Genomic DNA, 26,038 nt, shown 5'->3' with positions numbered 1-26,038 from the left:
GATGCAGCACTCCTGAGCTTGTAGCAGGTGATCCTTGAATATCAACCAACAGTCTTGGGCCCCCCTGCCCTCCAGGGCTATATCCCATGGAACCTTACTAAGCAGTCTCCTGAAGAGGCCAAAGTCTGCTCTTTTGAAGTCCAGGGCAGTGAGCTTGCTACACGCTCTTCTCACTGTCCTGGGGATCTCAAATTCGACCATCTCGTGATCGCTGCATCCAAGGCTGCCCTGGAGTACCACATTCTCAACAAGCCCTTCCCTGTTGGTGAGCACAAGGTCAAGCATGGCACCTCTCCTAGCATGAGAAGTCAGATGAAAAGTAATTGAAAACAAGATTGCCTGGCACAGAGAAAATGGAAAAGGTCTAGGCATTGCCATTGCAATGAACTTGATAGTGGTTTTGGCGGGAGCAAGAATGAGCCCCAGACTTGTGTTCACAGCTCTGAGAAAACAGCAGTTAACAGTGTTTTGTGGAAGGTGATTGCAGAGCAAGCATCTTTTGATGATCCATCCTAGTGATTCTTTAAAGTGTGTATAAAAGATAGTTTTAGGGTGAGAAACGTTAAAGGGTATCCACCTGGTTAGTAGGTGCCCCACTGAAGAATAAGCTTCGGAGTTAAAAAAAAAAACAACAAAACAAAAGGTCCAGAAGAGAATTTGTATCAAATAAACTGATCACTGCATTGTTTTATGCTGACAGCAGGGAACAAGGACTCGAAAAACAGAATACACGTGGGCTTGCCTGTAGCTTCAGGGGGCTACAGGGTGTCGCTTCACCTTGGCTTTGTAAAGGGTCTGAGATTTTAGAACTGCCATAGCTAACTTATACAGTCTAAATACCTATGCCTCTAGTCTGTATCCTAAAATTGAACACCTGCCAAGCTATACAAGCCTATAAATTAATTTATATTTGTTCCTTTATGTAATAAAACTCAAGTTCAGAAGTATGAAAAATAGCAAAGAAAGCAGAAATCTATTTTCCTGGCTAAACCATTTCACTTAGTTCTTTTGAATTGCTGAAAAGATCTATTAACACAAGCTTAACATACTAAACAGGATTCCTTTTTTTTTTTTTTTGAGTGTAAAAGCAAGTATTAAGCTAAAATATTATTCATGCTTTCTTCTATCACATGAGACTTCTCTTCCAGGGCCATTGGCAAATCGTAATCTACGTGTAATTATTCTGCAGTGGTAGACATATAGTCCTGTGGTTCAATGACATTTCTGTATCTTGATAAACTTGGTGTGCTGTGGCATACCGTATCCTTCACACAGACCTGTTCTGGTTACTTCCTTGGCCACCTATAGAATCATAGAATCATAGAATAGTTAGGGTTGGAAAGGACCTCAAGATCATCTAGCTCCAATCCCACTGCCATGGGCAGGAACACCTCACACTAAACCATGCCACCCAAGACTCTGTACAACATGTCCTTGAACACCACCAGGGATGGAGCATTCACAACTTCCCTGGGCAACCCATTCCAGTGCCTCACCACACTTACAGGAAAGAACTTCCTCCTTATATCCAGTCTAAACTTTCCCTGTTTAAGTTTTAACCCGTTACCCCTTGTCCTGTCACTACAGTCCCTAGTGAAGAGTCCCTCCCCAGCATCCTTATAGGCCCCCTTCAGGGACTGGAAGGCTGCTAGGAGGTCTCCACACAGCCTTCTCTTCTCCAGGCTGAACAGCCCCAACTTCCTCAGCCTATCATCTTCATACAGGAGGTGCTCCAGTCCCCTGATCATCCTCGTGGCCCTCCTCTGGACTTGTTCCAACAGTTCCATGTCCTTTTTATGTTGAGGACACCAGAACTGCACACAATACTCCAGGTGAAGTCTCACGAGAGCAGAGTAGAGGGGCAGGATCACCTCCTTCAACCTGCTGGTCATGCTCCTTTTGATGCAGCCCAGGATACGGTTGGCTTTCTGGGCTGCGAGCGCACACTGCCGGCTCATGTTCATTTTCTCATCGACCAATACCCCCAAGTCCTTCTCTGCAGGGCTGCTCTGAATCTCTTCTCTGCCCAACCTGTAGCTGTGCCTGGGATTGCTCAGACCCAGGTGTAGGACCTTGCACTTGGCATGGTTAAACTTCATAAGGTTGGCATCAGCCCACCCCACAAGCGTGTCAAGGTCCCTCTGGATGGCATTCCTTCCCTCCAGCATATCAACTGAACCACACAGCTTGGTGTCATCGGCAAACGTGCTGAGGGCGCACTCAACCCCACTGTCTATGTCACTGACAAAGATCTTGAACAAGATTGGTCCCAACACTGATCCCTGAGGGACACCACTCATTACTCTTCTCCAGCCGGACATTGAGCCATTAACCACAACACTTTGCGTGAGACCATCCAGCCAGTTCTATATCCACTGCGTGGTCCATCTATCAAACTGATGTCTCTCCAATTTAGAGACAAGGATGTCATGCAGGACAGTGTCGAACGCTTTGCACAAGTCCACGTAGATGACATCAACTGCTCTACCCCTCTCCATCAGTTCCATAGCCCCATCATAGAAGGCCACCAAATTGGTCAGGCAGGATTTGCCCTTAGTGAAGCCATGCTGGCTGTCACCAAGGACCTTGTTGTTTTTCATGTGCCTTAGCATGTCATCCAGGAGAATGTGCTCCAAGATTTTGCCAGGCACAGAGGTGAGACTAACTGGTCTGATGTTCCCTGGGCCATCCATTTTCCCCTTCTTGAAAATGGGGGTTATATTTCCCTTTTTCCAGTCGTCGGGAACTTCACCTGACTGCCATGATTTTTCAAATATGATGGCCAGTGACTTAGCAACTTCATTCTCCATCTCCTTCAGGACCCGTGGATGGATTTCATCATGTCCCATGGACTTGTGCACACGCAGGTTCTTAAGATGATCTTGAATCTGATCCTCTCCTACAGTGGGCCTAAGGTCTTCATTCTCAAATATGCTGAGATGGTGCCTAACTCTTCATTTTCTGTGTGCTCTGGTGAAGGTATGAAGGTGTGAAGGTGTGAAGGTGTAAAGGTGTAAAGGTGTAATAAAGGAGACTGTGTTATTTACTTTGCTTTGCAATGACAAATTAGACTGCGTTATGGAAGCAACATTCCCCATACCAGTCTCTGGACAGAATCCGTATTTCTTATCTCTGTCATAGTCTTCAGTGGTTCCACACCATCGGTATCCATCTGTCCTGCCTTTGGTTGTGCACTGGTCATAGGACTGGCCTTGAAATTTAAAGGGAAATTTGCATGGCTGCCCCTCACTGTTGCCACCCATTGTAAAAAGTGCTGTAGGGAGAATGAGAGAGAGAAATGTCAATAGGCAATGCTCAATGTCAACAAGGATTCAGTATGTGCCAATGGTAATGTGCAAAGGCTTGACAGAGATTAGACAGCTGTTGTGTGTGGTGCAATTCACACCAAGAACCTCTAGTTTACACCAACAATGAAATGCTTTGGCAAGATAGACAATCTCAAAAGTGTGTAGAGAGGAATGACTGGTTGACCTTTATAAATGAACTGGGAATGAAGAAAATTCTACCAAGATGTTTGAATGTGGTTTGAAATGCATATATCCTTTATAGCCTGTCTCATAACATAAAATTAATATCCCTTCTTGAAACAACATTTAGAAAGAGGATTCTGAGAAAGTCACTCATGTGCCTTAGTGCTCTGCTGATCCATTTACCTTGCATCGAAAATGTTAGCTAGAATGGCACTGACATGAGTGACAGAGCCACTGACAGGTCAGATTGTTTTTTCCTAACGGCTATCCATGTACATTTTCAGTTTCTTTAAGACGCTGACATATGGTAAAGTAGATATTAACCTGTAGGCTTTTCCTCTATGCTTCTCATTTCTGAGAATCCCTACAGCTATGCTCAGGCACTCAACAGATAAGCAAGAGAGGACAAAAGTGACTCCTCTGGCAAAGCTGGGCACTGGAGGCCTCTCCTGTCTTTTGCTTGGTTAATGTTCCTGGAGGTAGTGTATTGGTCTTCAATTGTTTATTGTCCATTCACACACACAAACAAGGCCCCATGGCTCAACCTGAGAACCAGAAATCTCTCTTGTGGTGAAGGACTACAGATTAAACTGAGTCAAGAGTTCTGGGATCTATTTTAGGATTTTAGTAAACTTTCTGGAGTATCTAGAGGAAGACAGATAAAATATCTCATGCTGATAGTTAGGAAAATATATGTCCAAATTGAATTACATGAAAATACAGATGTTTTGGAGCATCTGCCATCTTGTGAATCTGCCTGTGTCTTCTCTTGGCTGCTCTGTGTGAATCCTCCATGGTAAGACAGTGTCTGTGAGCGCCATGTGCAGGTGAGAGGAAACCATGAGGGCAACAAACCAGACCAGGCCTTGCACTGAACAGACAGAAAAATCCTTCATGAAGCCATGCACTAATTCCCCTTGAGATTTAAGAACATCACCTCAGAATGAAATGTCTGTCTGAAATCCCGGTGCAAAGTATGCATGATTTGGCCTTTTTTAAGGTGCCATGGGGGACATGGCACCCTCTCCTTCCCCAGTTTAAAGCTCCAGCTAAAACCCAAATGTGTATGTGGGAAGGCTTGGCAGGTTATTTCTAACTTTGCTGTTGTAATTTTTGATGACCAAAAAGCCATGATAGCCTCAGTGTCTTTGTGTAGGACTTGAGGGGTTTTGCTTTTGCTTAGTCTGATATATCAATGGGAAAAGTAATTGTGAGCATGATTCACTTTTTAGAGTAGCAATAAATAAAAAGCCAAGGCCTTTTCTTGCTGAAGGGTGACTGAAAGTATTGTGACACAGATGATTCATTTTGCCTTTCCATACCTGTTGGCACTGCTTTGTGAGGAAGAGTCCTAAGACCTGGTTAAAAATAGAAACTTAATTTCTAAAAATGTCAGTGCTCTCCTGGCTAGCAATTTGCAATGTACCAACATATAAATAACTTTGCATCAGCATAGACACTCACTTGAAATGCAGTCATTATTATTTTAAAAAGCAGTATGAGGTCATTTAAAGGGTGTTTTGTGACAATAATAGTGTCACATTGCAGTAAAAGGGCTGCTAGACTCAGAGGACCTGGGCCACCAGTTGGTAATACTGGTGTGCAACCTTAGAGGTTTGGCTTAACGGGTTTCATCCTTAAGTGCTACTTTTTGTCAGTCACTGCTCTTGATGGAGATGCAACTTCAATTGTTTGTGGAATGGCCTGCAGATTAGGAAGAGATTTCTGTCTTTTAGTGTGCTCAATGATCTACTGTCCTGGATTCAGCTGTAGCAGTCCTTTTTCTCCTTAGTACCTGGTGCAGTGCTGTGTTTTCGGCTTTGGCCTGAGAACAGTTCTGACAACACACCGATGTTTTTAGTTGTTGCTAAGTAATGCTTACCCCGATCAAGGACTTTTCAGTCTCATGCTGTGCCAGTGAGGAGGGGCACAAGAAGCCAGAAGGAAACAGAGAAAGGACACCTGACTCAAACTAGCCAAAGAGGTATACCATGCCACAGCACATCATGCCCAGTATATAAACCTGGGGGGAGTTACCCAGAAGGCCCAGGTCGCTGCTTGGGTAGGGCTGGGTATCGGTTGGCAGGTGGTGAGCAATTGTATTGTGCATCACTTGTGTTTATTGTTTTCTTTTCCTTTTCCCCTTTTAGTTTCTTATTCTTTCCCCTTGTTTTTTTCCCTTAACATTACTATTATTGGTGGTAGTAGTAGTCGTCATTTTATATGGTACCCTAGTTATTGGACTGTTCTTATCTCAACCTGTGGGATTCACATTCTTTTGATTCTCCTCCCCATCCCTCTGGGAGCAGGGGGGAGGGAAGAAGGAGGGGAGTGAGCGAGCGGCTGTGTGGTTCTGACTTACCGGCTGGGCTTAAACCACATCTACTTACACTCGTGGGGACAAAAGCCATATTTGCCATCTGCATCAAAGTCTTTGGTTGTGGAACACCAGAGGAATCCATCACTACGTCCTGCATCTGTGCAGCTGTTGTATTCCTTGCCATTGAACCAGAAGGGAAATTTGCAGTATTCAGCATCTGCATTTCCATACTTGACTCTAACAACTGTAAAGAGAAAAACGCAGAGGTGAAATTAGCCACCAAGTGATATTAAAAAAAAAAAAAATACAGTTTCTGGAAATCTTTTCCTGGAGGATACTGGTATAGAAATGCAGTCCAAATTTCCACTTTGAAATTCAATGTGCTGCTGGTCTCTCTACTGGCAAGATGATCATAGCTGAAATAATAACTGGTAATTTTGAAAGAATTAAATGTATATTACTCATGGAGAAGTGATAGAATGAGCAGTCCTTAAAATCAGCCCAGAGAAATGCATATGATGCTGTTACTATGGCAAGGCAAACTTATAAACATGCTGTTAATACATTTAGTAATTTAGTTTCTTTGTTAATATGATCTAAAATGTTGAGTATAGTTTGAAAGGTTCTTGGCAGCAGTTGAGCATGAGCTGAACATGCCTTGTGCTTCTTAAACCACTTTGGTATTTCCAATTTGCCTTGAATGAGATCTGCACTGGGTGTTAGGGTGGTACCACAGGCACACCCAAGCCCAGGGTGTATTTCAGTTTGTCACATGTGGTCTTAAGACTAGAGTACTGGTGCTGTAATATCTGCTGATGTACAGATAATTCATGTATCCATAGCATTTCTTCTAATGGCAGTAACTAACTGGATGCTTGTTCAGTATTTTCACTAATACTGGAAAAGAGTTTCTTCCTGTTTGTTGCTAGTCTGGGGCAGGGATCCAGTCCAGGTGGTACAGCTACTGGTCAGTGCTTCTGCTAAAGTTAAAAGAAAGCCAAACAGAAGGAAGTAGACTATTTTGGAATTAAAGTTCAATTATTTTTTTCAATGGGAGTACAGCTGAGGAAACTAGAATTTGAAATGAAAGGCAAACATGAGTTTGAATTCTTATTCTGAGTTTTCCAAATTATTTTACAGTACAAGACTTATAATTACCCCTATATGATTGTGGCAAAGTTCAAGCAGAAAGAAGAGGTTCCAAACTACTGTTACTTGGTCTTGTTGGTCTAGTTCAGATGATATTATCTGGACTTCAGTTGTTTTCTTCTAAAGGGTATGGCAGCTGCCTGTTAAGGATTCTTGGAGATGCTCGTAATCCACTGTTTGATGTCAATTTTGTTTCAGTCATCAGCATGAGGGATTTACATTCTATTTGGTTTTGACAGATGTCATGAGTATATAAAACCTTATTCAATAGGATGGTTCCATTTTTAACAACTGGAGCCACAGCTTAAGTCATCTTAAGAAGGGTATGTCAGCAGAAGAGCCCTGACCAGTCTGCCTCTTACACATGAACTTAAAGATGATGTAGTTGGAGTCCTTGAGAACTGAAGCATTCAGAATTATAGCTGAGGCTTTTTACTTTTCCCACAATTCATGAAGGTTGTGCAGCATCAGGCCCCATTATTAAATCAGTTTTTCAGGGGGCAACAGTAGAGGAACAGAAAGGGCAATAGTAGGTAACATTTATGGAATTACATAAATGTTGTAGAGAACAATTTAAACAGTATAAATTAATTTTCACATACCTAACATTTATTGATATGCCAATAAAAGCATTTAGTGCAGTGCCTAAAACAGCATTGAAACAGCAGCCAGTATGCTATATGTTCTGAAATATTAGAAAGTCTGGTACCTTGCCCCTCTCCAAGAGTCCACAGTTCATCATCATCAAAATGGGAGTCTCCTCCAGTTCCTGGCCCCGGTGCAAAGGCATGAGCCAGGAGACCGTCTTTGCCATCAAATGGATACCCATCACCATGTTCTGCAGGAGGAAGCAGGAAAAAAAGAGCAGTTTCTAATGACCTCACCTCTGTCAGAGTCTATGTATGAATGATAATCATCATCCTGCCCAAGACAGCAGCAGAATAGTCTAGTGAGTTAGTTTATTGGTGTGGGTTGTGCTGGCAAGACTAAACTAGAATGGAAGAAGCCAGTTCTTGCAAAGAACATTGTGTCAGTACTGCAGCATATTTTATATCTTATAAGCATTGTGGAAAGGAATCAGAAGGTAAAGAACAGTGAAATATTGTCCATTAGATGTATGGCTGCATACACACTGCTGTTTCTCAATGGAGACTGGCAGGCAGCTGTAAAATAAACATTGTAGATGAGGGGTATTTTCAGATAATTCGCATCAGTCTCCAACACAGATATTGGAAAGTAAAGGCAGATTTCTTTCTGCAGGCTACTCTTTTTCTGCTACACCTCAGATTGCTGTGGTCTTTGTGCAGGATACTAACTACTTTAAGCTGGAAAGCAAATCAGATGAGTGACTTAGTAGTGAGCCTCTGGAAAGCCAGCTCTGAGTACTGGGAATGAGCCTATTCCTCCTTCACATCAACCACTCTGAGACCTGGGCAGCTCACATGACAGCAGCAGCAGGTTAAGTAGCTCCCCTGTAGGCTTTTCTTGGAAGTACACTGCATGTGGGTAAGGCAGGATGGCAAGGGCATAACCCTGGTATTCACAGCTTTCCCACCACACTGACCTGTGTATCAGAGCTGGCTGCCAGTATCTGCAGTTGCATCATTTCAGGCCTTTTGGTCTGATGTCTTGCCATTTAACAGAAGCCTAAATACACAGGCCTGATTCTTTGCTCTGTTACACTGATTTCATGCTGGTGTCACTCTCTTAATACTGGTTCAGTTCACTAATTTCAGTAGACTAGTGTGTCAGTTGTCAAGGACAACATTTTGATATATATTAGATGCTCTACTCCCATTTATTTCAAATTAGATCCTTGCTTAAGAGAAAGCTTAAAAAATAAAACCTTGTGAATGTCCCAGCTCCTGTGAATCTGAAATGCAGTTAGTGATAAGAATGAATGAATGCAGAGGAAGCTCTTCTCCCACTGTTTCTGAGCTGACTATAACCAGTACTAAACCCAGGAGAAACACTTCTGCTTTTGTGAGACTTCTGTTTTGCAAACCAGGCCAGCCTGGATGAGGATCTGAAGTTTTGAGTTCTGTACAGAATCTCTGAAGCTTTTGAGGTAAACTCATCAGTAGCTAAAGCACTGAAAACCAGCCAGAAATGGAAGTTTTTACAAAGAGCTCAGTTTATTCTTTAAACTGTTCACTTCCAATCCCAAGTGATTGGCTGCACAAGTATCTTCATTAGTATTAAAAATTCTGTGACCCTGCATAAGAAGTTAAAATGCCCCAGGTTTACACTGAAAAGCTATAAACCTTCTTTCAGGGAAAACCAAAATTAATTGAGAAGGCATGTACAACAAAAATGAATCAAGTCACCTATCATCGGCTGGACTCAAACCATAATTCAGCTTCTGATCCATATTTTTAAGCTCCTCAAGACCAAAGATTGCATTGAAAGCCTGCATTCTGCCGTGCTAAAGAACAGAGACCAGATAAGGAGTCAAAATTGAAAGGCACGAATCCATTTTTAAGCTCCAATATGTTAGGACTTCCACCATTATCACTGGAAAACTGAGTATGGAGCTATAAATAGTACAATGGCATTCCATTCTCTTCCATGGCAGGAAGCCAGCTCACATCATCTGAAGATTTGTACCAATATTTCACAGTTCTATTTCTGATTTGTAAATTTAAAAATAAAATGTTGCCCCTAGCAATTCTCTTTTGGAAAGATAAATATGGTATAAGGAAATTGTATAAATATTTCTCTCTCTCATGTATAAGAAAGAAAAACAAATCTTAGTGAAATTAGGTCTTAGCCTGTATAAGCCAAGTGCAAACTAGGACAAGGTTTGCCAGAAAGGCTCACAGGTACTACTTATTGAGGGTAGATCATTCCAATACTTAGGATTAATGAGAGGAACAAAACAAAAAACATATGTAAAAATAGAAAAATATACCCCATCGGCCAAAATTAATCATAATGTCTGCTTCTCCATTGTTTATTCGGTTAAATCTCAGTGGTGTGACATCACTCCAGACTTGAAAGGCTCGAGCAAAGGCATCATCTACTGTCTCAGGATCCAAATCTGGGGTATAGCCTATAATCCTTAGTGGTAAAAGGAAGAGTTAAATAACACATAAACCCCCTCCCAGTATTTGTTGTTTACTGATCAAAATGCTGAGTAGGCTCAGTAGTGAAATTGGTTAAGAGATAATGCTGCTGCATGCAAGATGTGTGTTTAGATGTGGTGCTTACTATTTATTTTCCTTTGGGATTGATGCAGTAAAATGAAGAAAGTTACACAGCCAGGGGCTGTAAGGCCTGCATGGCAGTAAGGGCTGCATGGCAGTAAGGCCTGCATGGCAGTAAGGGCTGCATGGCAGTAAGGGCTGCATGGCAGTAAGGCCTCCATGCCAGTGAGCCCTGCACAAAATATTCAGGGCTTTGCATCAGCACTGAGGTGCTGGCAAGTCATACTGTCACCTTAGACATGAACATACAAGGACATCTTGATACGTAAGATTTATTTGCCAGAAGAAGAGATCAATAATGAGGTGAAAGTTTCAAGTGTGGATTGTTTTGCTCTTTAATACTAACAGAAAAATAGCCCTTCTCCCTCACTTTTGTAGTTAACTGTATTTCCCTGTTTCATCTGGGATGAAAGCTGTTAACTGTTTCATCCCAGTTGAATGCTAATCCTTTCCCAGTATGCTGGTTACATTGGCAATAGGATACATGGAGAGATAGGAGGTAAGGAGGTAAAAGCATGTAAGATAGAACCATAGGCCTGACATGGGAAAGCCACACATTGCTTTCTTCTTCTTTCTTCTTAGTGCCTTATATTATAGCCAGCTAACCTCCATGTAAAGACAAGTTTCTAATTCTTTGCTGCTGGGGTTGTGCATAGGGAGGGAAACTACTTCGTGCCTAAGGAAAATGAGGACGAACCAGAGGAAGCACATCAGCAAGTGGGGGCTGTGAGAGCTGCCATGGGTTTTTCAGTGTTTATTAGGTTAGTCACAGGATGTGGGATGCTTTGAGTCCTAACTTGTGAGGGAGCAGCAGACGAGATCAAGCAGGTAAGACAAATCTGCTATTTTGTTCTCATTGGTGCTACAAGTTTGTTTTTGGACTACCTAAGGTAGTGAGAATCTTTTTATTACTGACTTCAGTGAGAGATATATTAGTCCCTAACTCTGAAGAGTAAGAAATTAAAACATGCCAAACCTATTGCAATAGGTTTGCTTTAAATCATGTCTTCATATGTATCCAAAATATGATTATTTTATTTTAAAATTTATTTGATGACCTCCGTTTTTATGACTGCTGATTGCAAAAGAGCTTGTCCTCCTACACGGCCTCTGCAGTCACTAAGTACTGTGGTCCCTGCTGAGCAGGTGGGCAGGTGAGACGTTGCTGCTCCAGTTCCCTTTGAATGCTTGCAGCAGAGCAAAAGATAAAAACAAAATCTCTTTAGTCCCAACCAGAACTGTAAAGTTGATCATTAGATGATTACTGCTGAAATTTTACAATGTGAAGTTTCAGAGGTGTTTGCTAAAACATCTGGTAGTTATTCAAACACAGAGAGATCCTAATTCAAGAAATCCTGTCTAGCCCTCTAAGCAGCTACTACACTTGCAAATGTCTGGTTTGATGTGTTCTTACAAGTGCCATGGTTATAGGTAAGCAAAACCCAACACCACTGGTCAGTACCTGTATGTTATATGATTCTTCTCCCATTTTGGCTTTCTTGGAAAGAAGTTGTAATTGGCTACATCAGGGTTACCACAGCGAGGTTTCTTCATTGTCTCAATAGTGTTTTGATCCAAATCACCTGTTTCAGGCAGCCCAAAAAACTTCTGCATTTTCTTCAAAGTATCTTTCAGGACAAATAAATTGCAATTGTCTTTTGGGCACCCATAGTATTTATTCAGGTATTGCTTGGGAAAAAAAGCACAGAAAAAAAAGACTTTAAAATTCATAAAAGAAATAGTTATTACAAATAAATACTGTAATTCCATGTTAGCTTTCCATCTATAATTTGCAAGTTTTCTTTTCAAAATTACTATTATTAGTAACTGAGGGACCAGCAGGATCTCCTTAATTAATACAAATCAATCTTGATCACACAACATTGCTAATTAAGCAATCACTTCCACTATTAGCTATCAGTTTTACTTATTGAGTTGCTTTATTAGTAAGTAGAGCATAGAGCTTTAATGTAGAACTACAAAGTAAAAATGGGTTTATCTTTTTGGTTTTCTTTATGATGCATAAATCTGCTTACAGTATTTATTTTTTTTTTTTCTTGGAAGACTCTGGACTATTGAGAAACTTGTCAAGGTATCAAAGCAACCACACAAATGAGACCACATTAATTGCCAAGAAAAAACCACACACCATTGTCAAACCATGTAGAGCTATTTGAATCTTGTATGAGTTTGCTTTTGAATCAAACATTGCAAAGACCTGAAGAAGAAGGTTTTTGGTAGCAACTCAGTTGCCTGGACACTGCTGCCAATCAGTATCTGCATACTTAAAACTCCATCGAATGCTCCAGCAGATCACGACAAGGCTGATGTTTGTGATACACCCATGGTGGTGATCACAAAATTCTCTCTCCTCTGAAAACAGTGGCCATAGAGGATCAAACAGACAGCACAAATCCCCTTATTTTAAACTCTTATCTAAAATAATACCTACCCAAGTCTCCTCCACTTTCCATTTTGATCAGTATGGCCTAATCAGCAGGTGTAGTTCAGTAAAAAAAGAAAAGTCTGTCTGTCTGCTGCCGCCTTTAATCCCAGAGGAGCAATGGGTTAGTCTATTCCCTGGCAATTCTTCTAGGTAAGCAGCCATGTCTTTCAGATGTGTGTTGGCAAGTTGTGTATTTATGTTAAACTGTAGATAAACAGTTGTGGTCCTGATTATCCATATATGGTCTCTGCCTTTTGTGCAATACACATGTGAGATCACACAAACAATTTAGTATTTTTTATTTTTTCCCTTAAGTTCAGTGTTGACTGAATAACTATGAGCTTCTCGGGGTAGGGACCAACCCAGAGAGAATGCCTGGCAGTCTCTAGCACGTGGTGAAACCCACCATAAAACCATAGTCATTCAAATGAAAAAAAAAGTGACAAGAAGTTATATCTTCAGCAACTGTCTAAAATCCTTTATCAACTCTGTTCCTAACTGGAGACTAGCAAGCACGGCCACACAACAGGCTGCTGGCCAGCTGCAGGTTTTGGATTCAGTGTTTGAATCCAGGCTGAATTTGAGAAAACCTGTAGCTTGAGCTGTTGCCTTAGCTTGGACTGGAGCACAGGTGGGCTCATTCACATTGGTTAGATTACATACAACTTTAGAATGTTGAATTTATCTCCTCACTGAGGAGTAGATAAATGGATTATGATGAAGATGTTAGTTTAGGTATTTCTACAATGATGACATCTCATTACCTAATTATTTTCATTCACAGGTTCTAAACAGCTTGACTAAGCTATCTGGAGTTGTAGGTTTTATCCAGTAAAGTGGATCTTATGGTTCTCTTGCTCACAGATTTCAGGAATTCCACACTCAAGTGGGTTTGCAATAGTTTTATGCCTAGGTCTAAAAAACCCAAGCTACAGCCATGTCAAAAGGCAAATGTTCCCAAACTGATGTGTAGGGCAACCAAACTGGTGATTAGCATGGCACGGAGCTGATAAATGTCCTTGCCAATGATGCTGTTAGACAGGAAGGTTGGGACTCTTCGTCAGGGACTGTAGTGACAGGACAAGGGGTAACGGGTTAAAACTTAAACAGGGGAAGTTTAGATTGGATATAAGGAGGAAATTCTTTCCTGTTAGGGTGGTGAGACACTGGAATCGGTTGCCCAGGGAGGTTGTGAGTGCTCCATCCCTGGCGGTGTTCAAGGCCAGGTTGGACGAAGCCTTGTGTGGGATGGTTTAGTGTGAGGTGTCCCTGCCCATGGCAGGGGGGTTGGAACTAGATGATCTTGAGGTCCTTTCCAACCCTAACTTTTCTATGATTCTATGATTCTAAGTTACTGATCTTTACGGTAAACCGGTCTGTAGCAGAGGAAGAAGCATCCTTCAGGTATTGTATCCAAAATATTAACTACAAATCCAAGGTAGGAAAGCATCCTAAATAAGGTAAAGGTATATTTGCCAAAAATATATCAGATATCAGGGAGAATTATTTCTGAGGATTTCAAGAAGCCTGACAAAATGACTGCACAAAGTTCTTGTGCCAGGAAGTATTTCTGAGGGAAACCTTACTGTGTGTACCTAATTAATTGACTGAAAGTCACCCAGGAGATGGGATAAGGCCACTACATCAGCAAAATACAGCAAAGGTTATTTGCTGACTGTGTTTGGTCAAGCTTGTATTTCACCACCTTCCTCATTAAGTCCTGGCGTGCCTCATCTGCCCTGAATAGGAAATGGTTCAGAGCTTACTCAAAAGAAGGATTTATCAAGATGTTACACCATTTCCTTCAGCAGGTCCTCCATCCATCTACTGACTAAGCACAGACTGTGCCTTGGTTTTGTGATTTTTATAACTTCTGATGTACCATTTCTCCAGTGGAGACTGGCACTGGCAAATAACAGACACAGAATGGTTTCACCTTTGCTACCACTAAGCTTCTGTCTACTCATAGTTAATGGGTCCTGGTGAAAATTATGTGAAATGCATTAAGAACATAATCAAACAAGCCAGTCTGGAGGACCTGTTCTTATCACAATTTTCATTTTAATGTAGCTTGATAGATTTTCTTATGCTTCTATGTGCATCTCCCAGTAAGCTACCATAATATAATATAGGCTATACATCAGAACTGAAGTTTACTGAAGAAGCAGGATGCTGCTCTTGCTATTTTAGGTTTGGGAGTAAGATACACAACCAAAAATATAAGATGAGGCATGGTAAAGAATTTTACTTGCTAGGATTACAAATAAAAGCTAACCTCTCAGTTTTTCCTAAAATGGAGTTTTTACTGAAGATGAGAAATGAACATAACCAGCTGTTCTATGAGAAGAACATGTAGTATAAACCACATCTTGGCCTAGGCTGCGCAATTCAGTTTCCCCAGAGTCAGCAGGGAGCTATGGTGATCTGGAATTTTGATCCAGCCCATTAATGAAACAGGGTCCAGCTGCAACATAGCAATTTGTGTTCTGATGCTGAGTGTTGGGGCTGTTCCGATGGAGAGTGTGAGGCTTAGGCAGCCAGTTAGCATTACCCAAGAATACTACAAGGAAGACAAAGAACTGCAGTGTTAAACCAGCTTGTAATTTTCCTTTGAGTACACGTAATAAATAGGTTGTTCAAAAGAAACGGAGATGAAGGGAGATGTGGATTGCTGTTATTGAATAAAAGCCTGACCATGTCCTAGAAAACAGGTTATTTAAGAGTGGTTAAACAACTACTAGATATCTGGGACCCCACTCTCCTTTCCCACATGCACTGCCTCCCACCCCCTGGTTGCTGTGCTCCTAAGGAAAAACCTTGGGTGAATTTGTTTTGTTAAAGGCAGAGGAGTGTCCTTTAGGGGTCAGTTTGTGTTTTCCCAAACTTTCCCCCACAGCTCCCATCTGAAAATATTCCCTCTACCCTCCCCCAGACCTTCTTTAACCTGGCAAGCTTTCCCAAAATGCACACCAACTCCTCAAGAAAAGTGATCCATTTTCAAACCTTTATGTCCTAAAATAAGAATAGTTTATCTCAATCTTCCTTAAAACGGACTTACTGCTGAAGAAGAGAAATGTCTATAATTTACATGCTAAAACAAGGATAATCTATCTCAATCTCCCCTTAAATGGACTTCCTCATAATGTCATTTTTATGAAGGTCCACAGGGCTAAACTAAGGTTAGAATAAAATGCTGTAGAGTTATAGCTATAATTTGCTAATGTCACACAAATCCAAACTCCTTTTTTTGTTCCAGATTGAATTTGGAAAAAAATATTTCTTTAAGCCTCTGATGTGATTTTTTTTTTTCAAAGTTGAACTAGTCACAATGGCTTCTGAGCCTCCAGCCAGCCTTTGAGTGTCCCTCGAAGCTGTGTTTGTGCTGAGAGCTGTGATACATGCATTAAGTGAGTCTCCACAGCCCTCACTTCTACTTATTTAAGTAAAAAGATTAGATGGCTCTTATTTGCCCTTCTCCCCTCTTGCCATTTCAATCTTCCAATTATAATCGTGATGATTGAATGAAATTATTTTGTATGTTCAGACCTAAGGAAGAAAAAAACCCCAAACTTTCTTTGCTGGCTTTAAAAAAATTGAGAAGAAACATTACTTGGCACTAGTTTTAACTTTTGAAAGCTGATAACTTTGCTAGCTAGCTAGCTGGCACTTCCAGAGATTCTGCTATAGTCATTCCTTTGCCTCAGCTGAAACAAGAAGCAAACATCTGCTTATGAAACAACAATAGAAATCTGAAGCAAAGATGAAACCAACACTTACCACTGCTAGTTCTTTGTCTGGTTTGGGAGTGCTGTCTCCAGGAAACTTAATGATTGGTGACGGTGCAGCTAAAGCTTTGTTAAAAATATACACTTGAATTAATATCACTTTAAAAATGAAGCCACAGACACTGTGAGTCTTCATTCTGCCTAAACTTGTGCTCTCCTCTTTGGAAAAAGCTTTTCCCCTCCTGCCTGTCCCTTCCTTTAGCCACACAGTGCACCAGTTGCTTATCTGCACATCTTAACTCTCTGCACCGTTTTCTCTTTTGCTTGCTCTAGCAATTCCTTTGTGTTTAAAACATCCAGATGCACAGCCTCAAGCTACCACAAGAGCAAGTCTGAAAACTAGTGGAAACATGAGAAAAGGGCAGTTACCAGATGTGATTGCTGTGATTTTAAGGTAGCAACAGGCAGATACTTATTACTGCTGAAAGAAGCTGCATTTTCTCCTCATTTGCATATGTAAAAGTGTTTTGTTATGCCAGAGAGCAGAAAAAGGCAAAATCCGACTTAATCTTGAAGGTGAAGTGTCCTACATATATTTTAAATTAAAAATAAAAAATAAAAAATTAGGCATATGTGGTTGCACTCCTTCACAGTGCCTTACAGGAAACATTTTGATGAGGGATTCTGAGGCAGAGCCTGCACAGACCAGGGAGGCTACTTGCCCCACTGCTGCTCAGGCTGCACAAACTGTAGGTCTGTGTACACAGGGCTCACCTGCACTTGGTGCCAGTGTCCTGCCTCCCTGCTCTGTGCAGAGTTCTGAATAAGTTTCTTGTTGCTTGTTTGGGTTTAGAACCAGCTTGAGTCTTTGCCACCAACAGGCACCATGTATCACCTTAAGCTGCAGGGTGAGAGACAATCAGGCAGATTCAGCAATAGAAATTATCCTCAGTGATCGATGTCAGGGGAACTGTACAAAAATCAGGGTTTCTACATTCTGGGATTTGGTCTGCTGGTGCAGCTGCCTAAGTCTGAAATTTTTATGTAAAACAGCCATTGTCACGGGCAGTCTTTTATTGTGTCATTTATAATATTGCCAACTTTGAGATGTTATTGCAAGAGGAATATTTTTGTAGCTGGATATCCCTAATCTAGGCACTTGGCTCATGACTTTTTAAGACAGGAGGCTGGCAGTTCTGCATGAATGCAAACTGCGTTCTGGCCAGCCAAGTGTCTACAGTTTTTATTAAGCATGAGTCCAGCCATCTCTGTTCCTCTGAGCTGCATGTCAGCATAAAGGTTGTCACAGCCTTTCACTGAATGTTAAGTAAAAGTTTTTCAGATACAACTCTTGTTACCAAATAGGGTGGTAATGAATAGGAAATATTTTGCTGGTGTTCAGTATTCATATTATTTTGATATTTAATTGTAAATAATGAATATTGACAGTTCTTTGATTTAAGCTAATATCAAGCTATTTTGCTAACTGCACCCCATCATCCATTGATAGGAAAGGACTCGTTTTACTGATTGTTAGCTGAAGCAAACCGCCAAGTTGAACAAAACTATACATATGTCAAGAAGGAACAAGACAACGGGTAAAGAACATTCTTTGCCTATCCAGCTCATTGAACTGAGAACCATTCCTCCCGAAGTCAGAAGAGAAGCCAACCTAAGACCATAAAAGGAAGACTAGAGTTCAGGCGAAGGTCAGCCACCAGGGGTCCCAAAGACCCTTGGGACCCTCACCCAAAATAACAGCACATGCTCTAGTGGGTAGTAACCTATGTTAATTAGTTCTGGGAAGATATTATAATATGTATAAGATTTCTGGCAATTATAATGTACATAGAATAGAATATGTATGAGATGAATGCCTATAAGCAAGAAACCTGTGAGAATCAGCATGCACGTCCGGAGGAGCTATCCCCTATCCAGCACCGTAATAAATGATGCCTGCTTCTTACTGCTATATTGGTATTAAGGAGTTTTATTCTCCTGACTTTTGGTGATACCAAAAACTGACTAGTCTCATATAAAAGGAAGGATTTCAAAGGGTGGGCTGAGGGGTTCAGGGAGGAAGCATTAGCAGACGCTTTTACTTCCCATACAGTTCCACTGGCAACCCAGCACGGCAGTGGTATGCACGGCCACTGGGTGAATCGGCCATGGGAAGCAGCACTTAATGCTCAAGCAGAAAAGAGGAGTTACAGGGACTTTGTACATGAATGGAGCTTTCTTTGTAAGCTTTGTATTTATGCCCTCTCATCCTTTCTTGTGTGATTCCAATGGCACTTGAGTTGCAGAGAACAACTTTCCCTTATTGGTTTGGCTTTGAAATGACATAATCTTTTTAGTTTTTCCCCATGCTTGGTCAATAAGAAACTTAACATGAGCCGGCAGTGTGTGCTTGCAGCCCAGAAAGCCAACCGTATCCTGGGCCGCATCAAAAGGAGCATGACCAGCAGGCTGAAGGAGGTGATCCTGCCCCTCTACTCTGCTCTCGTGAGACCTCACTTGGAATAATGTGTACAGTTCTGGTTTCCTCAACTTAAAAAGGACACGGAACTGCTGGAACAAGTGCAGAGAAGGGCCATGAGGATGAGCAGGGGACTGGAGCACCTCTCATATGAAGATGATAGGCTGAGAAAAGTTGGGGCTGTTCAGCCTGGAGAAGAGAAGTCTGTGTGGAGACCTCCTAGCAGCCTTCCAGTCCCTGAAGGGGGCCTATAAGGATGCTGGGGAGGGACTCTTCATCAGGGCCTGTAGTGATAGGACAAGGGGTAATGGGTTAAACAGGGGAAGTTTATATTGGGTATAAGGAGGAAGTTCTTTCCTGTAAGAGTGGTGAGGCACTGGAATGGGTTGCCCAGGGAAGTTGTGAATGCTCCATCCCTGGTGGTGTTCAAGGCCAGGTTGTACAGAGCCTTGGGTGACATGGTTTAGTGGGTGGTGTCCCTGCCCATGGCAGTGGGGTTGGAACTAGATGACCTTAAGGTCCTTTCCAACCCTAACTATTCTATGATTCTATCAGCAAAACCACACAGTCATTTCTAAGAGTTGTCTTAATAAACAGTAGTTCTTAAAATATGATGCAGTTTTTCCACAGCCCTGCACTTGGTTGTGGGGAGTAACTCTCCTGCTTTGTGATGACAGCTCGTCTTCGTGTCCAACCACATGAAACTGTAAGAGATAAAAGGCTAAGAAAGCCTTCACTAGATGTGCCAGGTCAGTCTTAGCATTTTCACTTCCTTAATTAAGGAGAAGCTATGTGTTTTGTTGCAAGTTTCTGCAGTTCTCTCTCTGTTCTGCATTAGGACAAGAGCTACTGTAAATCTTAAAGCATAAGAACCATGTCATTTCCATCGGAATGAAAAGATAATTTATGATGGCTTAGTAGCTTTCATCTAGCAGTGAAACCAAATGTATCCTGGCACATTCCAGTTGAACTCAGAAGCCTCACTGAAATCTAATGAATGATCAATTCTCAGTGTGTCTTAATGAATGTCAAATCAGAAATGGACAAGGAAAATTTTGAATGGACCGTGAGGTCTGCAAAGTTTGAAAATCTCCTGCATTTTGTTTCTTATCTTTGATGGCAGTGAGTGTAGGTTGAGGTCACCTTCTAAATACTTTTCCTCAAAAAAATCAGCAGAACAGAAACCGCACAGACCTGCAGTGGGGCATTGTTTCTCACCTTTGATTGCAGTTTTGCTGGTAAACTTCAGCTGGTGAGCAGTTAAGCAAGTTATGTTCAATTAGAAAACATAATACGTTATGGAATATTGCATTTATGGGTTCTGGGTGAACCAGTCTACTGAGTTTCTGAACATCCAGTGGAAGGTGTTCTCTTCTATTAGCACAGAGAATCAGCAGCAGTTTATTAGATCCTGGCTGAGGTGCTCCCTTTCAGATAAGCAAAGCAAAATAAACACTGCTGACAATTCTTTGTCAGAGTGGAAGTCCTATCATATTGCAACTAAAAATATATCCTGGGTTCAGACGTAGCAGTCATTTTTCTCCTTCTTAGTACCTGGTGCAGTGCTGTGTTTTCTAATTTAGTCACAGAAGAGTGCTGATAACACACCAATGTTTTTAGTTGTTGCTTAGTAATGCTTACCCTGGTCAAGGACTTTTCAGTCTCATGCTGTGCCAGTGAGGAGGGGCACAGGAAGCCAGGAGGAAGCAGAGACAGGACAACTGACCCAAGTAGCCAAAGGGGTATTCCATACCACAGCACATCATGCCCAGCATATAAACTGAGGGGAGTTACCCAGAAGGACCAGATAGCTGCTCGCGTTGGGCAGGGTATAGGTTGGCAGGTGGTGAGCAATTGTACTGTGCATCACTTGTGTTTATTGTTTTCTTTTTCCCCTCTTAGTCTTATATTCTCTCCCCTTGTAATTTCCCTTATCATTATTATTATTAGTGGTAGCAGTAGTAGTTTTGTTTTATGCCTGTTTTTATCTCAACCAGTGGGAGCTACATTCTTTCGATTCTCCTTCCCATCCCTCCAGGAGCAGAGGGAGGAAGAAGGGGGAGAGTGAGGGAGCACCTATGTGGTTCTGAGTTAGCGGCTGGGCTTAAACCACAACAGTTCTTTTTGGGGCCCAAAGTGGGGCATGAAGGGTTGAGATAACAACAGATCTGAATAAAGTGTGTCTAATGGTTTTTTTGGTAAGCATTCGTTGTTTTGGACTAATAGTCACTCATCACAATTTTGATTAATTTGCTCTCAGAGTTGTCGTGCTTGGTCTCAGGGTTTCAGCATGTCATACCTTACTTGCAGCAGGAATTTGCTAGTTTAGTGTTTATTAGCTCAGGGCCTGGGCTAAGGTTCTTTTTTCAATGGACTTCATGGTAATGACCCGTAATGCAATAGACTCATTGATCATGAAACTGGTCTGGCATGCGTTGTCAGCGTGATCATCACCTCTATACTTTGGGAGGCATGTAATGAGAAATTTTAGCAATTACGCATCTTATTTTTTTTCTCCTCAGGGGTTCAATGTATGAAGGAGACATTCCCATCTTTCCCCCTGCTCCCCGGTTGCCCGTCCTGGGCTGGATCACAGAATCACAGAATCACAGAATCCCAAGGGTTGGAAGGGACCTCAAAAGATCATCTAGTCCAACCCCCCCACAAGAGCAGGGTAACCTACAGTACATCACACAGGAACTTGTCCAGGCGGGCCTTGAATATCTCCAGTGTAGGAGACTCCACAACCCCCCTGGGCAACCTGTTCCACTGCTCTGTCACTCTTACAGTAAAGAAGTTCTTCCTGATGTTAACGTGGAACTTCCTATGCTCCAGTTTACACCCATTGCCCCTTGTCCTATCACTGGATATCACTGAAAAAAGCCTAGCTCCATCATCCTGACACCTACCCTTCACATATTTGTAAACATTGATGAGGTCACCCCTCAGTCTCCTCTTCTCCAAGCTAAAGAGACCCAGCTCCCTCAGCCTCTCCTCATAAGGGAGATGTTCCACTCCCCTAAACATCTTTGTGGCTCTGCGCTGGACTCCTTCAAGCAATTCCCTGTCCTTCTTGAACAGAGGGGCCCAGAACTGGACGCAATATTCCAGATGTGGCCTCACCAAGGCTGAGTAGAGGGGGAGGAGAACCTCTCTTGACCTACTAACCACACCCTTTCTAATGCACCCTAAGATGCCATTTGCCTTCTTGGCCGCCAGAGCACATTGCTGGCTCATGGTCATCCTCCTATCCACCAGGACCCCCAGGTCCCTTTCCCCTTCGCTACTTTCCAGCAGGTCAACCCCCAACCTGTACTGGTACATGGGGTTGTTCTTCCCCAGATGCAAGACTCTACACTTGCCCTTGTTAAATTTCATCAAGTTTCTCCCCGCCCAACTCTCCAGCCTGTCCAGGTCTCGCTGAATGGCAGCACAGCCTTCTGGTGTGTCAGCCACTCCTCCCAGTTTTGTGTCATCAGCGAACTTGCTGATGGTGCACTCAGTTCCCTCATCCAGGTCATTGATGAAAATATTAAACAGCACCGGTCCCAGCACCGACCCCTGAGGAACTCCACTAGTCACAGACCTCCAGCTAGATTCTGCGCCATTGACCACAACTCTCTGCCTTCTTCCTTTCAACCAGTTCTCGATCCACCTCACTACTTGATCGTCAAGCCCACACTTCTTTAGCTTATCTATGAGGATGCTGTGGGAGACAGTATCAAATGCCTTACTGAAATCAAGAAAAACTACATCTACCGCTCTACCATCATCCCTCCACCTAGTCACTTCCTCATAGAAGGCTATAAGGTTGGTCATACATGACTTCCCCCTCATAAAACCATGTTGGCTGTTCTTAATGACCCCCTCATCCTTGATATGCCTAGAGATGGAGTCAAGAATAAGTTGTTCCATCACCTTTCCAGGGATGGAGGTAAGGCTGACCGGTCTATAATTACCCGGGTCCTCCTTCTTGCCCTTCTTATAGACTGGTGTGACCTTTGCCATCCGCCAATCCTCAGGCACCTCGCCCGTTTCCCACGACTTACCAAAGATGATGAAGAGTGGCCTAGCAATGACCTCCACCAGCTCCCTCAGCACCCGTGGGTGCATTCCATCCGGACCCATCGATTTACAGATGTCCAGATTGCATAGCTGATCCCTAACCCAATCCACATCTACCAAAGCAAACTCCTCCTTTGTCCTGACTCCTTCTGGGGCTATAGAAATCCGGGGCCCTCGGGGAGAGTCTGCAGGAGTAAAGACAGAGGCAAAGAAGGCATTCAGCACCTCTGCCTTCTTTATATCCTCTGTCTCCAGGGCACCCACTTCGTTCAGCAGTGGGCCTATATTGCCTCTTGTGTTAGTTTTATTTGCTATGTATTTGAAGAAGCCCTTTCTATTGTCTTTAACCCGACTAGCAAGATTGAGTTCCAAGGAGGCCTTAGCTGTCCTAATTGCCTCCCTACATCCTCTAATAACTGTCCTATATTCCTCCCAAGCGGCCAGCCCCTCCTTACATAATCCATAGATTCTCCTTTTCCACTTGAGTTTGCCCAGCAGCTCCTTGTTTAACCACGCCGGTCTCCTAGATCCCTTACTTGATTTCCTACTCATTGGGACGCTCCGATCCTGAGCTTGGAAGAAGCGGTCCTTGAATGCTAACCAACTATCTTGAGCCCCTTTACCGCATAGTACACTTTCCCATGAGACTTCCCTTAGCAGTTGACTGAAGAGGCCAAAGTTGGCCCTTCGGAAATCCAGAACTGTGGCTTTGCTAGGTATTCTATTCCTTCCACACAGGATCCTAAACTCCACCATCTCATGGTCACTGCAGCCAAGGCTGCTATTGACCGTCACCACTTCAACCAAACCCTCCTTGTTGGCGAGTACTAAATCTAGCAGCGCTGCTCTCCTAGTTGGTACGTCCACCATTTGCATTAAGAAATTATCATCAATGCACTCGAGGAACCTCCTAGACTGTGAATGACTGGCTGTGTGAGTCTTCCAGCAAATATCGGGGTAGTTAAAGTCCCCCACGACGACTAAGGCATGTAGTCGCGAGGCTACTTCCAGTTGCCTGTAGAAAGCCTCATCAACTCCTTCGTCCTGATCAGGAGGTCTGTAATAGACCCCCACAACTGTATCACCCGTGCCAGTCTGTCCCTTAATTCGTACCCACAGACATTCCACTTGCTCCTCATCCGACCCCGGACAGAACTCAATACATTCTAGTTGCTCTCTCACGTAAAGAGCAACTCCACCACCTCGCTTCACTGACCTATCTTTCCTAAAAAGGACATAGCCATCCATGACCACATTCCAGTCATGTGAAGTGTCCCACCATGTCTCTGTAATTGCCACTAGATCATAACCTTTAGCCTGCACACAGACTTCTAACTCCTCCTGTTTATTCCCCATGCTGCGTGCATTGGTGTACAGGCATTTCAGGGAGCCAGTCCTAGTACCCTTTTTCCCCTGCGGGACAGGGTCTAAAAAGCTATCCTTTCCCACAAGTGAAACAAGAGATTGATAGTCCTCCTTAGCCCGCCATCCTTCAATCCCTAGCATGTTCCTCTTGGGCTTGTCCCCAACAGGCCCAGTTAAATCCCCTCCCCCCTTCCTAACTAGTTTAAAGCCCTGTCAATAAGCCCTGCTAACTCCTGCCCCAAAACCCTTTTTCTTCTCTGGGACTGGTGTATCCCGCCTGTCACCAGCAAACCAGGTGTCCCATACAGCAGCCCGTGACTGAAAAACCCAAACCCCTGCCTTTGGCACCAGTCATGTAGCCATACATTAACCTGCAGAGTCTTCTTATATATCCCTTCACCCTCACTTGCAACAGGTATGGAGGCAAACACCACTTGCGCTCCAGACCCTTTAACCAGCCGTCCCAGGGCCCTGAAGTCTCTCTTCATTGCCCTTACGTTCCTCGTAATAATTTCATCACTGCCAACCTGAAAAACCAGCAGCGGATAGTAGTCAGAGGGCTGCACCAGTTCAGAGAGTTTCTTTTTAACATCTCTAATCCGAGCCCCAGGCAGGCAGCAGACCTCCCTGTGGGGTGGATCCGGTCGACAAATGGGCCCTTCTGTTCCCCTCAGAAGGGAGTCACCCACCACAATTACTCTTCTTTTCTTCTTGGTTGGGGAAGTTCTGAGGCATGGGGGTGAGTGACTAGCACTGGGTGACTCACTAGATAGATTTGCTTCTCCATCTCCATTCACCTGGCCCTGAATTTCCAAGACCTCGTACCTGTTATTCAAGGGCAATTGGGAGGGAGGAAGGGATTGTGAGGGTTTTCGCTTACCTCTCTGAGGAGGAACCTCCCTCCATCCATCCTTGTCCATTAAGCTCTCTCCTTCTGTCTGATGGTAGGAGGGAAGGGGATCCATAACTTGTTCAACCACTTCCCTCTGCCCTTGCCTTAGGGTGTGGTTCCACCAATCTATTTCACTTTCACACTCTCTAATGGCTCTCAACCTTTCCACATCCTCCCTCAGTTCAGCCACCTGCCTGAGCAGGTCATTTATTTGCTCACAGCGAACACAAGCAGTATCACTAGGCAGGGTCTCCTCTACACATCATGCAACCAATGCTAAATGGAATAAGTGGGCCACACTAATTACACAAGAAGCCCAAATAGGAAATCCCAGGTGTCCAGGAATTCTAGAAGTCATCATGGAGTGGCCAGACGGCAAAGATTTTTGAATGTCACCAGAGGAGGAGGTGATGGGTGCTGAAGAGGCCCCACCATATAATAAACTGTCAGAAAGTGAAAAGCAATATGCCTTGCTTACTGATGGGTCCTGCCATATTGTGGGAAAGCATTGGAGATGGAAGGCAGCTGTGTGGAGTCCCCTACAGCAAGTTGCAGAAACTGCTGAAGGAGAGGGTGAATCAAGTCAGTTTGCCGAGGTGAAAGACATCCAGCCAGCCTTGGACATTGCTGAATGAGGAAAATGACCAGTACTTTATCTATCTCTCTACTGACTCATGGAAGGTGGCAAATGCCCTTTGGGTGTGGTTGCAGCAATGGAAGCAGAGCAACTGGCAATGCAGAGGTAAACCCATCTGGGCTGCTGCACTGTGGCAAGATATTGCTGCCTGGGTGCAGAACCTGGTATTGAAGGTATGCCACGTAGATGCTCATGTATCCAGGAGTCAGGCCACTGAGGAACATCAGAACAACCAACAAGTGAATAAAGCTGCTAAGGTTGAA

The 26,038-nt window shown here is 43.1% G+C and overlaps 1 protein-coding gene across 8 annotated transcripts in view; it reads right to left on the bottom strand.

Moving 5' to 3' along the window:
• Positions 1-16,713, bottom strand: part of LOC136004324 (72 kDa type IV collagenase-like) — a 46,252-nt gene extending 29,539 nt beyond the window's left edge. For all 8 annotated transcript variants that reach the window (XM_065660737.1, XM_065660741.1, XM_065660736.1 and 5 more), the window contains exons 1-6: positions 16,390-16,713; positions 11,629-11,855; positions 9,872-10,020; positions 7,670-7,798; positions 5,882-6,055; positions 3,101-3,274 (exon numbers count right to left, since the gene is read on the bottom strand). In XM_065660737.1, coding sequence (XP_065516809.1) covers positions 3,101-3,274; positions 5,882-6,055; positions 7,670-7,798; positions 9,872-10,020; positions 11,629-11,855; positions 16,390-16,533 — 997 coding nt within the window. In that variant the 5' untranslated portion in view covers positions 16,534-16,713. The remainder of the gene's footprint in view (positions 1-3,100; positions 3,275-5,881; positions 6,056-7,669; positions 7,799-9,871; positions 10,021-11,628; positions 11,856-16,389) is intronic.
• Positions 16,714-26,038: the final 9,325 nt, after the last annotated feature.

This window comes from Lathamus discolor, chromosome W (assembly GCF_037157495.1).
Source record: "Lathamus discolor isolate bLatDis1 chromosome W, bLatDis1.hap1, whole genome shotgun sequence".
NCBI lineage: Eukaryota > Metazoa > Chordata > Aves > Psittaciformes > Psittacidae > Lathamus > Lathamus discolor.
This window is presented reverse-complemented; position numbering and strand designations above follow the sequence as displayed.